Here is a 13,855-nt window from a genome sequence, read left to right as displayed (position 1 = left end):
ATTGAAATATTTGCAATAGTTTCTAGTTTAAGATTTTACTTTTGACTCATTTTGACTTATAATCTTTAACTGTTAAGAAAAGATTACCATAGGGGCTGGTCCCATGGCATAATAGTTATGTTTGCCAGGCTCTGCTTCAGTGGCCCGAGTTTGCAGGTTCGGACCCTAGGCATGGACCTACACCACTCATCAAGCCATGCTGTGGCAGCGACCCGCATAAAGGAAGATTGGCACAGATGTTAGCTCAGGGCCAATCTTCCTCAAGCGAACAGAGGAGGATTGGCAACAGATGTTAGCTCAGGGCCAATCTTCCTCACCAAAAAAACAAAAAAAAGAATAGTTTACCATCTTAAGGATAATCAAGAAAAAAAAGCTGTTATAAATAAGTTTTGATATTTTCTCCAACCCTATTTTGAATTTGAAAAGATTCTATTTTAAACATTTTTATACAAGATTTCTAAACAATATAGCAGAATAGAGAATAGGAGATCATGAAGACTAAATCGACTAATATATATTATTGAATACATACATGATTTATGAATATAAGAAGTATTTTGTAAACTATGAAGTGAAATATAAATGGTGTTATTTTTTAGCAGCATGATAATGCGGATCTCTGATATTTGGACTGCCTTTATAATAATATAATAGCCCTTTTCTCTCTGGATGAAATCTCATCATATCACAACCAAAGAACAAAATTATACACTTTTTAGACACACCACTGAGTAATCAGCTCCCTTCAGAAGGATGTTTTGGCTTAATAGTGAAAACATCTTAATAACTGAAATTATTACCCACTGAGTTACTGTCACCATAATGTTCTAAAACAGACAAATTTCCTAGAATGAGAAACACAGCCTTTTAACTGATATTTCTCAGGGAAAATTTCTATGACTATCATTCTTGATGTAAAAAGATCGTCATTTCCCCTCTCTCCTTCTCTCCTTTTTTCCTTCCTCCCTTCCTTCCTTCCTCCCTCCATCCATCCTTCTCACCTTCCTTCATTACTTCTTCCTTCCTCTTTCTTTGCCACACCTCCCTTGCAAGTATGTTTAAACTATCAGCATTAAACATAAGAGGGATTTTTCCATTTGCTCTCTTTCTACCTCTATGTACTCAACAAACAACATTTTATCCACCTCCTTAAAAAATTATGTCAAAACTTGTTAAAATTGGATTTCACATCCCAAGAAAAGTAACAGGAATGTGCCTCATACTTAGTGTGCATGCAATAAGGTTTGCTGTTGAAATGCCCTAATTTAGTCTTTTGCTCGTTAATGTCTCCTTCATTTATTCCAAAATTATGTCTACAGTATATGTGAAATTGGCTATTTTATTTTATAGTGCTAAAATATAACTCATATGTGAATTGTGAGTTTGTTTAAAAAGAGCATTTAATGATTTTCCTCTAGTCTCTTGTATTTATTATAACTGATAAATAATATTTTATGGCTTCTACTCATTCAGCTGTTAAAATTTTCAAAACATTTCATTATAATCCCTTTCTGAATAGAAGAAAAACAAAAATCATCTCCTTTAGTAGTCAGAAATATCATAGAACCTAAGTAAGTAATTAAAAAGACATCGTAATTAAAAAGGCATCTGATAGCTATAGTAATACTTTTCTAAATGTCTGATGAGGGTCCACACAGATGGCAGGTGTTCCTACAGAGGATCTGTGAGAGGGAAAAATGAAACACTAATTAGTTCGTACTTTCTCCAGGAATGATAAATTCTGTAACACCATCAAAATTATGCTTATCAAGATGTCTTAAATTATTCACTGATCAGTGTAGGGATGCACAGACCAAGTCATTTGGAACTTATTAATAATGCTCGAAAATTTTGCATTTTCTTAAACTTCTAGTTAAGTATTGTGGTTGACATTCTTTGAAGAGACTTAGAATATTAGCAGGATGCATTTTTTTTATGTTTTAAAAAATGTTATTTGGCCAGGATTGCTTTCCAAATAAAGATTATTTACAAAGAACATATGGTTCCAATTCCAAAGCCAAGAATATAGTCTTGGATATTTTTATTTTGAAAAGAAATTCCATATGTTTAATCTATAATCAAGAGTACAAATATAAATGTTTTTATACATAGTTGCCACACCCACTACTTCATCTGTGTATGTATGTGAGTGTGTATGTGTGTTGGTGTCTCTGTGTGTGTAGATGCATAAGTAGATATTCTATGATGTGTGTACATGTAATGACCTATTATTTGGCTGTGAAAATATTACTTATGGAGTTTTTAAAAATAAAAGTATACACTTATGCTATAATATTAAGTTAAAAATCAAGATATTAAATCGTATTAAATCATAGCTACTTTATGATTACAACTCTATAAACAAGAATGACAGCAATAAAGCTATGCAGAAAAAAAGTAAAAAGAAATACATACAGATGTTCCCATTAATTATTTGTGGTTAGAGAGCTATAAGTGATTTCTTAATTTCTTCTCGCAGTTTTTAAAAGTTTTCCATGATCAAAATTGATTACATTTTAAATGAAAAGAGTTTTCCTCAATTAGAGGGAATTTATTTCAAAAATAATTTTCTATCATATCAAGATAAGAGCCTTTTGTAAGTACATATCATTTCCTTCATTTTTTTATCGAGAAGTAAAAAAATTAATAAATATTGGATCATTAGCACCATATAGAAAATTCATATTTTAAATCAAGGACACTTAAGTTATGTAAAAAAGTCATACTTCAAATACTTCCTTTGTTCATCCTGTTTAAATGTGATACTTGTCATTGGCTATGACTAAGATTTAACAAAAATGGATATAAAAAGCTCGTTAACAGGTCTAAATGTGTTTTTTCCCCAATCAGGCTCAACTTACTTTTAAACTCATTCCTGTGATAAGATGACTTCTACTTTTAAAACTCTGTATAGCTTCGCCAGATGTAGTCTTTTCCGTTTGTATACTTTGCTAATAGAAATTTCAAACTGTATTTTCAAAAAGTGATCTGCATAGTTTTAACTGAGCCTAGTGGGATGAACAGATTTTCTTAAATTAAAAAGTCTTCATCATTATCAAATTTGTCAGCAGCTCACTAATTCTTTGAAGATATACTAACTTGCTTAAGATGTCTTTAGCTCAAATAGATACTAAGAAGGAGATAGGAATTTTTTTTTAATAATTTGAGCTCAAAATTACTATGAGTTTTAAATGTCTAAGAACACAATTTCTTAATATATCTGAATGTATTTGAAAAGTTAAGTTTTAGTGGTTTGCTCTCGGGTTTTACCACATAATGCTCTTTGGTTCCTATCTGTCAATGCCTTGGCACAATGTTGTGGACTTGGTTGTATTAAATATATCTAAATATTTTAAAGGACGGAGTGGGTATTAGGGAATGTGGATTATAATCTTGGATGTGCTGCTAAATTGCAGTCAACTTGTAACTTAAACTCTCCGTGCTTAAATTTCATGTTATCTATAAAAACAGAAAATCAACCAGATACTATCAATTTTTTCATAGTAAAAGAAGTATTTTACTTTACAATGTAAACCCATCTAGCCTTAGGGAGTTTCTCTAAAAGCAGACTTGCTCTAAGTGATGACCAACACATTCTATGGAAATGTGGGAAAACTTACCATATAAAGGACAATGGCAAAAATCATATTTGAACATTATTCTCAACCATGAGAATTATATTTATCATTTACTTTATCATTAAGTATATATTTTTGAAAATTTTATAAGGACTGCTGCCTATTGCTCATTCATTCAGCAGTCATTCGTTTGATGTTCATTAATACAACTCATTACAGAAAACTTTACGCTCTAGAATACGATTCTTGATTCCTTGGCCTTCTGTCTAGTCATTTTCTTTTGATCCCTTTTTGTGTTAGAAATACTTAGCATGTTTAGCCCAGAATTCTAGTTACCCTGTCCTCCAGGTGGGATCATTACTCAAGGGCCTGGAATGATAGCTACTCCGTCCCACTTTCAGCCAGCTCCCAAGCAGAGTGTCAAGTTCTTCTTTATAAGTTTTCAAAAAAAAAAAAAAGGTGTATGTGAAAGTGATTAAGCAACATTTAAATTTAAATTAGCAAACATCCTATATGTTTCAGGACATGAGCATGCATATTTTGTTGTTTAATACTCACAACACACAAAGCCATTTGCATGTGTTCAGATTATAGAGGTTTAAAATTAAAATGTAATTTCTTACAGCACTTTAAAATTCTCCATCCACATATCAGATATTGCTAGAGATTTGCTTATTATCTTCAAGGCATAGTGATTTGGATAGGAGCCACAGGATAGGTTTTAAAAGTATGAAGGAGAATGATCGCCTCCTTCCGTATCAGTCTTCAGGCTTACTGGCTGTATGACTTTAGGTCAGTTTCTTAACTATGCCTTAGTATCCTCATCTATAAAATGTAAATACTACTAAGTCATAGGATCACTGTAAAAAATATTTGTTATTACATGTAAAGTATTTGTCACTACATGTAAAGCACATAGAACAAGGCCTGGCATATAAGCATCACATAAGTGAGGGCTCTAATTATTATGTGAATACCCAGACTTCTGAATATATACTTTCCTTTTGTTCTTTTGTTCAGTCTTGTTCAGTGGTTGCCAAAATGTAGTACATGTAAGAATTACTGTATCTGGTTGCATTCAGTAATTTTCAGGTGTGATTCTTATATGTGTATTTGTATGTGTGTATATTCATTTTGTGTTGACTCTAATTTATATTATAGATATATAATAGATGAGACTTCACTATATAAAGTAGGTCTGAGCACAGTTCTAGGTACGTAATAGGATATTGAATAGATTGGGTTTAAACAGTTGCATTATTCTTCTTGATTCATGCTGAAGTCAGTTTCTTTTTCCCTCCAAGATGAGTTGATTTTTCTATAATTCTCTCTTCTGGTTTTTCTGTCTTTGGCATATTTATTTTGCCTTTGAAGATTAGTTTATTATTTTTGTTAAGTGGAAATAATGATGCTTATCTTTTACAGTTTGAGAATTAGAATTAATATGTTCATAACAATTAAAAGAACAGTGCATACAGTAGGCATTCCATAGTTGGTAGATTTTGTCGTTATTTCACTATTATAATTGACTTGTTAACTTTGTGATGTATATCATTATGTGTATCACAGACTTTATTCCACCCAATTCTTTGAATATCTGCTTTTGCCAGATATGGTTCTAGGTATTGGGAACTATAGAGGTAAATAAGATTAAAGAGGTCTCTCTTTTCAGAGTTTATGTCATTATCTGATATGTTTCTTAATAATATATCTAGATTAAGTGATTCATTTTTATTTAGATCCTTTTAGATTGTTTCAATAGATCATTGATTAGGTTGTCATTGTCACAACTTTCTGAAGGATTTATTCTAATGACTGCTCTTCCTCTGACAGCTCTTTCAAGCATTTGATTGGGGGATTGGATGATGTTTCTAATAAAGCATATGAGGATGCGGAAGCTAAAGCAAAGTAAGTGACATTTTTTTCTTTGAGCTTAATCTTGATTTTTAAAAATTGATTTTAAATAGAAATAAGAGCAAATATTTGGTTGGACTTAACGAAGCCCAACACTCTGACTGGAAGAAACTAATTATTTAAGAGGAAAAAGAAGCAAACTATTCAAGGTAATTGTTACATAGTATGCTTACTTAGTAACTATGTATCTTAAACATGAAACCTTAATTTTATAAGGAAAACCGTCTCAACAAGGGAAAATGGTTAGTTTAAAATCCAATATAACAATTGAATGTAAACATATTATTTCTCCCACTGAATATACTTTCTGAATGAATGGTAGTTGTGTTCCATAGTTGTTTGTGAAATTGTAGAAAAAATAATAAGAAATATTTCCCTGTATGAATACTTTGTTGCTTTACATTGAATTTCAATGACACTAAATTGTCAGAATGATATGAGATAGTAAAAATCCCATTAATCATCATTTTTGTACAACAAAATACAATTTTATCTACAAGAATAATTTACTTTAAAAGGTTTAATTTTTTTGACAAAGATTTGAGTATTTTTTGAAGTAATTTGAGATTGGCTTTTTCTGCAAAATTTTTAGGGTACTTTAAAAATAATATAATCTATATAATCCTTCCTTCTTTCCCCTAATGCAGTAATTTAAGTAAAAACAATTTAGTATTTGCAATCATAGAGGATCCCTGAAAGATTAAATTGACAAAATTTATTGGTAAATAGGTAATTCAGGGCCAGAATTTGATTGGTTGGTTTTATAGTAAGCTAAAAAGCAAAGGAAATAAATAATTTCTTTTGCCTTGAGAACCTATGAAGATTAAACATTTGGTCTAGAACTAAAAAATTAGAGACTATAATTCATGTTGACCTGGTAAAATTCCATTATTTTCAAAGCTGTATAAATATATTCAGAATGTCATCTTTATATAGTATGCTTTTGTTCCCTCTGCTCTTTGGAGGGACAGACTTACATCCTGAGGTCAAATGTCAGCAGTGCCTCTGCCAAGATTTGCTCAGGAAATTACACTGGCCTGTTGTAATACCAAACTCCACACACTCATCGATATTGCCTATACCGTGGGTTATTGTCATTAATTTTTCTGGTTTTCTACAATAGGTTAAAACATACATTAATGCTAAATTATACTTTCGTTTCTGGTATTAGCACCAATCCCACTGAGATGGCAGAGAGGGACATTAGCTTTAAAAGTTATAAAACTCCCTTTGTTATTATTTGACTTTATTTGTGGAAGGGCATTTTCTTGCTATATAAAAACTAGTATTTATAATTTGTTAGCATATTTTTTCTTAAATATATATATTAAATTAAGATTACCATGGGTCATTTTATACATATACATATTATATGTAATTTTAAAAATTCATCTAAAATCCTCCTGAGCAACTATCTAAAGATTCTTCGAGTTACCAGAAAAAGTCAAAGGTCTTTTAAACTAATGTATTCTGTGATCTATTTCTGTTACCCTGTTAAACTTGAGACAAATTCTCTAATAATGAAAGTTTTTGCATAACTCCCATTTACTCTACCCAAAGTTGAGGCCTGTCATAGGCTTAAAATTGATGAGTGATGGGAAAGTGATGTGAATTAGTCATATCCCTCTCAATGTACTATTGGCTTTGTGAAAATAACTGAGTGTACCTCATGAATTCTAGTCATTCATGGGTTCACTTGCATGTGCTTCAACTAAAGGTAGTAAGAAAGCAAATACTCTGACGGTCAGATTCAGACAGTTAGGAGGTAAGTATGGCAACATTTCTTCATATTAGAAGAGAATCATTCAGTATGAAAATTATGACCCCGAACGAGGGCCAGATACCTAGGGTTCTGCTCCTGGCTTTGTCATTCTCAGCCAAGTGATCTTGGTCATGACTCTTAACACCTGTCTCTCAATCTCATTATCTTACCTTTAAAATGGTATTTTTGAGGCTTAATTGATGGGAATATATAAAAAGACTGCAAGTTATATAAAGGGCTGTAAAAGTGGATGATATTGTTCCTAGAAGTAATCATTGGAATTGTACCCCAATGCATTTGATATATGGTTGGATTTACAATTATTGCATATCTATTGTGTAAAACTAATCTTACCTGGGCAAGAAATCTCTAATCTCATGTATGCAAAATACTCCCACTTTGGTAGCATATCATGAAATTAGACCTAGCCTGGAAAAATCCATAAATATCATTTTTATAAAAATGGTAACATTTAGTTAAAAAAAAAGTTCAATTATGATTAAAGAACAAAGAAGGGCAATGAAATGACTGCCTATGTCTAGTGGTTCAGATTATTGTTATTTCAACCATAAATTTGGTAGATTATAAATTAGCCATTATATTTATACTTGAATATAAATCAGCTGGGACAGATTAGTTTGAATTTTTCTGTTTAATTATTACTAAATCCAAATGACTGCATAGCCCACATTCCTTAATATTGATTGTTATTTAGAAAATGAAAATAGCTTGATGAAAACAAGTCCAAAACCATTGATCCAAATTCTAGAGAGATTTATAATGTAACTTTTATTCCTCAAAATAACCAAATAAATAAATGCTGGATGACGTGTTGTTATGCCTTTTACACTGTTAGCATTTTATAGCTTTCTAATAAATAATTAATATCTGAAGATTTCAGAAGTTGAAGCATCTTTTTAATTAGGTGTCTTATCACTCAGAGAAGGCAAACTGTGAATTATTCCCCAGGGAGAGCTTTTTAGTTGAACTAATGAGTTTAAACATCTATTTGTGTTAGCATTGTTGTCTCTCTCTATTGGATTTCTTTCCCTTAAGTACATTGTGCCTTCGCTTTGTATTTAAGAAACTTATAATGTTTGCTAGCATTGCAGGGACTAAAAACAGGCTCTAATTGGCCTAAATTCCCAATTGGATAATTCTGTTAATGCCTCTTAATTTCTATATAGATCACAAAATCTGTACCCTTTAAAACTGAGGTGTTGATTTGGCTCCACTGTGTAAGCTTTAATTTTTTAAGTGGATTTTGCAAAATCCACTGACGATAAGATTAGTATTTCTTAAAACCCAACTAAAATGATCATATTACTTATCCATGTGAAATTATTGTTGGTATTGTTGCATTGGCAACAATTTGGGTAAAATTGGGTATTTGGGTAAAAAGAGAAAAAAGTAGGACTGACTATAAAGATTGATTCAGTTGAGACATTTAGAGACTCAATTGTGAGCAACTCATTAGCTGTTTACATAATCTGGTTCAGTGGCAGAATGATTCCACAAAATATACAGACCATCTCTTTCAGAAAAAAATCATAGCAGGTATTTGGCTTGGCTGGCTGGTCCAGAAACATTGGCTTGAAAGAAATATCCCAGCAAAATGGTTCTCAAAGCTCCTCTTTTGCAGGCTATGTGCTCTCAGCCTGTCTCATGAGATATATTTCCTATGAAGAAAATTATTCTTGACAGAAACTTTACCTTTATGGCATGTTTAAGCTTCTCTTGATTGCTGTTAATTATCCACTGAGGGCTTCTCTTTTTAAAATTTGAAGTTATAATCACAAAGACATTAGAAGAGATAATATCAGATCAAAGTTAAAGATCATTAAACCTTATTTAGAGCAGAAAGTAGCATGTGTGATGAAAGGTACACATTGTTTTCCTTTGAGAATGTGTTCATTCATTTAATAAACATTTAGAAATTTACTTATGATGAGTCAGGCATAGTGCTTTACAATGTGCATACCACATGAAAACGTATTTCTAATACTGAGGATCTTGCAGCTTAGTGGGGAGACTGATGTGTAACTCGGTTATTTTCACTTTTCAGTTCTAAGAATAAGTGATGGTACTTATTGTGATATATCACTGTTTGGGTAGGGAGACCTATCTCCATATTTACACCTTGTCTTATAAAAAACAACCATCCAGAAATATCAAATAGAAAAAGTCAATGTTTTATTTCCTTATAAGTATTTCTGATATAGGAATACAGACTATTTCTTAAATGAAATATTTCTGAGTTATGCTATCATTGATATACTAATTGCTGAATACTGTACTCAGCAGTTACAGGAAAAACAGCTTTTTCTGAATAAAAAGGCTATATACTGCAACTTAGCTTGTTAATTGTAATATTTCATCATAAAAATCTTTCTTATAAAAGTTGCACTCTAATAAGGTGATTTATGTATACCACAGCTATATTCCCAGATTATGGTCATACAGAGGGGACTATTAAACAGTCAGTGTTTTATTTATAGTGATGTCTATTTTTTATTAAAATATGTATTTTCACTTTAATAGAAATAATATAGCAAGATAGATAAAGAAAAGAAAAATCACAGTGTAAATTAATCAAGCACAACTGCTATGACATATCTCTGTGTTTTATAATTATACTTACAGTGCATTTACAACTTTATATCCTGCTTTTTTTTCCATTTAGCATCCATCATATTGTAAACATTTATAATACTATTATATATATTTCATCAACATCATTTTGATGGTGGCCTGATAAAACAATGAATGGACACCTAGTGTTTTAGACTGATTCAAGTTGTACCCCTGTTGATTCAATTCATTGTGCTTTTGAAGATAAGATCTCAATCACTTCTTTAAAAAACAACAGCACGAAACATCAAAAACACCTTCAAATTGGTCCCATCTAGCAGTACTTTCCAAACTATTTTATGTCATGTCACTCATAGAAAATGGGTACAGCATATTGTACCAACTGGTTCAGCTGCCTTAGGCTCTGTCCTGCTGTTCTGAACGCTGAAGGGATCCATTTTTAAGCCCTCCAGTTGGGAAGCTCTGGCAGCTATATGAATATAGATTCATAAATGCATTTATTTATGATGTAAGTCGATGATTCTCACTATTGTTCTCTTGAACTCTTGAAAGAGTGAGGAACTCTTTCTCATGGCAAAATCTATGTAAACCTCCAAATAAGTACAGTTGTATTTTTTAATCTACAATGTCACTTGGTATGAATATAGATTTAAAGGCTTTCTGTAATGACTAGCAGCCCCTCATGCACCAGCATCACCCATGTTCGTTCACTTCATTATATGTATTCATTTATTCATTTATGTTGTGTGCCTACAAAATGCTAATATAAAGCAGTGAGTAAGATAGATATGCTCCTTGCCTTCATGGTGCTTATGAGAGGAGGAGAGAGACACACATTAATCATTCTGGGAGGGCTTCCCTGAGGAAGTGACATTTTAACTAGATTTGAGCTGAATTTTGAAGAATTAACTGGTATTGGCTAGGAGAGAATTAGTTGGTATTAGTTGGACGAGGAAGTGTGGAGAGCATTCCAGACAGAGAAACAGCATGTACAAAGCCCCCAAGGTAGGAAACAACATTACATATTCAAGGAACCAAAGTAGCAATGTGGCTGGAACCTAGAATGTAAAAGACAGAGATCAGAAAGAAGAGAATGGCAGAGGCCAAATCTTGTACGACTTTGTAGGCCATGTTAAGGATTTAGGGAAATCACCTCAGGCTTGTAAGTTAGAGAATGGGATAAGATGGTTTATGTTATAATTGAGTGCTCTTTCCTCTGTGATTGGAGGACAATAAAATGAAAGCAGGAGAATGAGCAGAATATTTTTGCAGGTAAAAGCTGACGGTAAACAGGACTAGAATGAGGGCAGTGTGAGTAGAGAAAAGCATTTGAGAGATATCTAGGTGGCAAAGCCAATAGGTCTTCTTAAGGAAATAGATATTCGTGATGAAGGGAAGAAAAGTCAAAGAAGATGCAAAAAGTTTTGGTCCCTCAAATAGGGAAAGATTATATGGTTGCCAGGTTTGGAGAGTGGGGTGATCATGAATTGATTTTTGGACGGGATAAATATGAACTGCCTTTGAGACGTGGTTAGGCAAGTCTGGAGCTCAGAGAAGAGGTTGATGATATTCATCTGAGAATAATGAACATTTAGATGGTAGAAGGTAATTAAAGATGTGGTTGAGACAGAAAGAGAATGAGAGGAGAATGGCACTGAGGATTGATTGCTGAGGATCTTTAACATATAAAAATCAGAGAAAGAAGGATTTCTCTCTCTCTCTCTCTCACACACACACACACACACACACATACACACATACACACAAAGACTGAAAAGGAGAGATAAGAGGTAGAAGGAAAACCACATACATCAGAGAAGACAAGAACAGTATGTTTCCAGAATGGGGGAGAAGACAATGATATTATATGTTGTTGAGAGTTCTAGTGTATTAGTTAACAAATGCTGATTGGATTTACCAAACCACAGTTCGTTTTCATCATAGAATGGAGTGATAAGGATTGAGTCCCCTAACATGGACTGAAAATGAATCTGATTTGAAGAAACATGAGTCAGATTATACGAAATTATAAGAAATTTCAAATAAAATAGCCAGAAATGTGTAACGGAGATTATGGATCTTCAATATTGAGAGAGAAGGGAGCATGTTAAGTCCAGTAGAGAAGGAGAGAGTATAAGACTGAGAGAGTCTAAGATAAAGCAAGAGAGTCTCGGGTCCTTTTAACTTTCATAGATGAAGACACACTTCTTCAAAGGAAAAGTCAGACCATCTCCACGGGTAAGATTTATAACACTTTATGATGTGATTTCTTAGTCAGGAAGGTTTTTATTTTTCTGTCTTACATTAGGTAATATTCTTTTAGGTTTAAATGTTGTCCTCTCTCTAAAGAATCTGTAAAAATTAAAAATTCTCCTAAGAGGAATTAAAATTTTTTCCCTAACATCATAGCATAAATTTGCACATAAGCTCCTTTTCCTCCAGAGAAAAACATGAGCCTTCCTCTGGGCACAAAGAAGAAAGAGGGACACTGGGCAAGGAGGCACAAATTGGCCGACGACTTAAAGACCCACCTCGGAATCACCATTTTGTCCTGCCCTACTCCCCTCACCATGTGTATCTATATATCCACTTATTCTCTGCCTTGTCCTGGGAAAAATGACTTCCATAATAGAGTCACATAATACAGAAAGAAGAATTAAAAGTAAACAAGAAAGATGAAACTATGGTAGGGAGCCAGAAATAAGGCTAGAACACAAACCAGGGCCATTATCAGTTACAAGAAAAGAGTGATACACAAAACATTAGAGCACCATGGTTGACTCTGGCTTATTGTCCCTAAACAATGAAGGGCCACGGTCACATCCCCCGACTCTTTGCAAGAACGATAGAGAATATTGCCTGCATACGGACCACTCTTTTGGCCTCTCCATTTAGTCCAAATAAAAATTTTACTCCTATTTCCATAATTAGTCCTCATTGATTTAAAACTCCCTTTCTGTTTACAAGTTCGTTTGCAAAGGAACAATTTAGTCTGTGTGATATTTTCAGGATTACTTTTGGTGCCGAGCCTTGTTGTTTGGCACGATGTGATAGCAATAAAAGATGTTCTCTCATTACGTTTCATTAGCAGAGACAGTCCTTTAGTTGCTCACTCTGCTTGTCATGGGGTGGTTGCTTTGTGCTCTTTGGCGCTCAGGGGGATGTTGCTCAAGCCTTTGAAAATTCACTCGTCAAACGCGTCTCAAAACACACGAGGCTGTGCAAATCAGAACAGAGGTCTGCATTGTTTGGTAACATCTTCCTAAATGCCCCAGGGTCATCTAGCGTCTAACAAACATGAGATTTTAAATGCACAATCAAATACACATGAGGTTGCTCTTTTGAACCCCCTGACTTTGAAATTTTGGCCTTTCTTATTAGTGTTTTTCTGCCAGGAATTTTAGAGTAAAGATCTTAGTATTCCCACAATCTTATCAACAATTTACTTAAACCAACTTGGTCTTGATCTAAGCAATTCTCAGGGAAATGAGCCTGGAAAATTGTTTTTCCCCCTATGGAAAGAATTCAAGTGAGCGATATCCTGTTCCAAAATGGGAACTATATGCCAATTAAATAGAAAGAACACTGAGAATGGCATTATGAAATAGCCCTCCAACCAGAATTAGAACTTGCTGACCACTTCTAGGGTTGAGTAGTCAGAAGACAGTCCCGTTCTCTGGGCAATAAAAATTGTTTTCCATTTTATTGCGGGACAAAGCATAAGAGACTTGAAACATTGGCAGCAATTGGCCCTGAACTAATAAGTTGGCTTTCAGCTGTGCAAGAGCTGTTTGCTTTTCAAATGCCAGTACATGTAATCAGGCTGGGAAGAGGTATGGAAGAGTTTCTAAGGCCACCAATGCTAACAGATTAATACTTTGCTGTGACTTGTGACTACAAAGAGCATCAAAGTCGATTTCTCTTGCAAGTGCAGTGAGGCAGATTTGGTGGCTCTGAAAAATGATTTTCAGGATAAAACCACGTGGCCTTGGGTAGGAGTATTTTTTTT

The 13,855-nt window shown here is 33.3% G+C and overlaps 1 protein-coding gene across 2 annotated transcripts in view; it reads left to right on the top strand.

Annotated features, from left to right (window-relative positions):
* The window catches only part of PRKG1 (protein kinase cGMP-dependent 1), a 1,198,754-nt gene that overhangs the window by 1,073,522 nt on the left and 111,377 nt on the right, over window positions 1-13,855 (top strand). For both annotated transcript variants that reach the window (XM_058543436.1, XM_058543435.1), the window contains exon 9: window positions 5,412-5,486. In XM_058543436.1, the coding sequence (XP_058399419.1) occupies window positions 5,412-5,486 (75 nt within the window). The remainder of the gene's footprint in view (window positions 1-5,411; window positions 5,487-13,855) is intronic.

The sequence above is a fragment of the Diceros bicornis genome, chromosome 6 (genome assembly GCF_020826845.1).
Source record: "Diceros bicornis minor isolate mBicDic1 chromosome 6, mDicBic1.mat.cur, whole genome shotgun sequence".
In the NCBI taxonomy this organism is placed as follows: Eukaryota; Metazoa; Chordata; class Mammalia; order Perissodactyla; family Rhinocerotidae; genus Diceros; species Diceros bicornis.
This window is presented reverse-complemented; position numbering and strand designations above follow the sequence as displayed.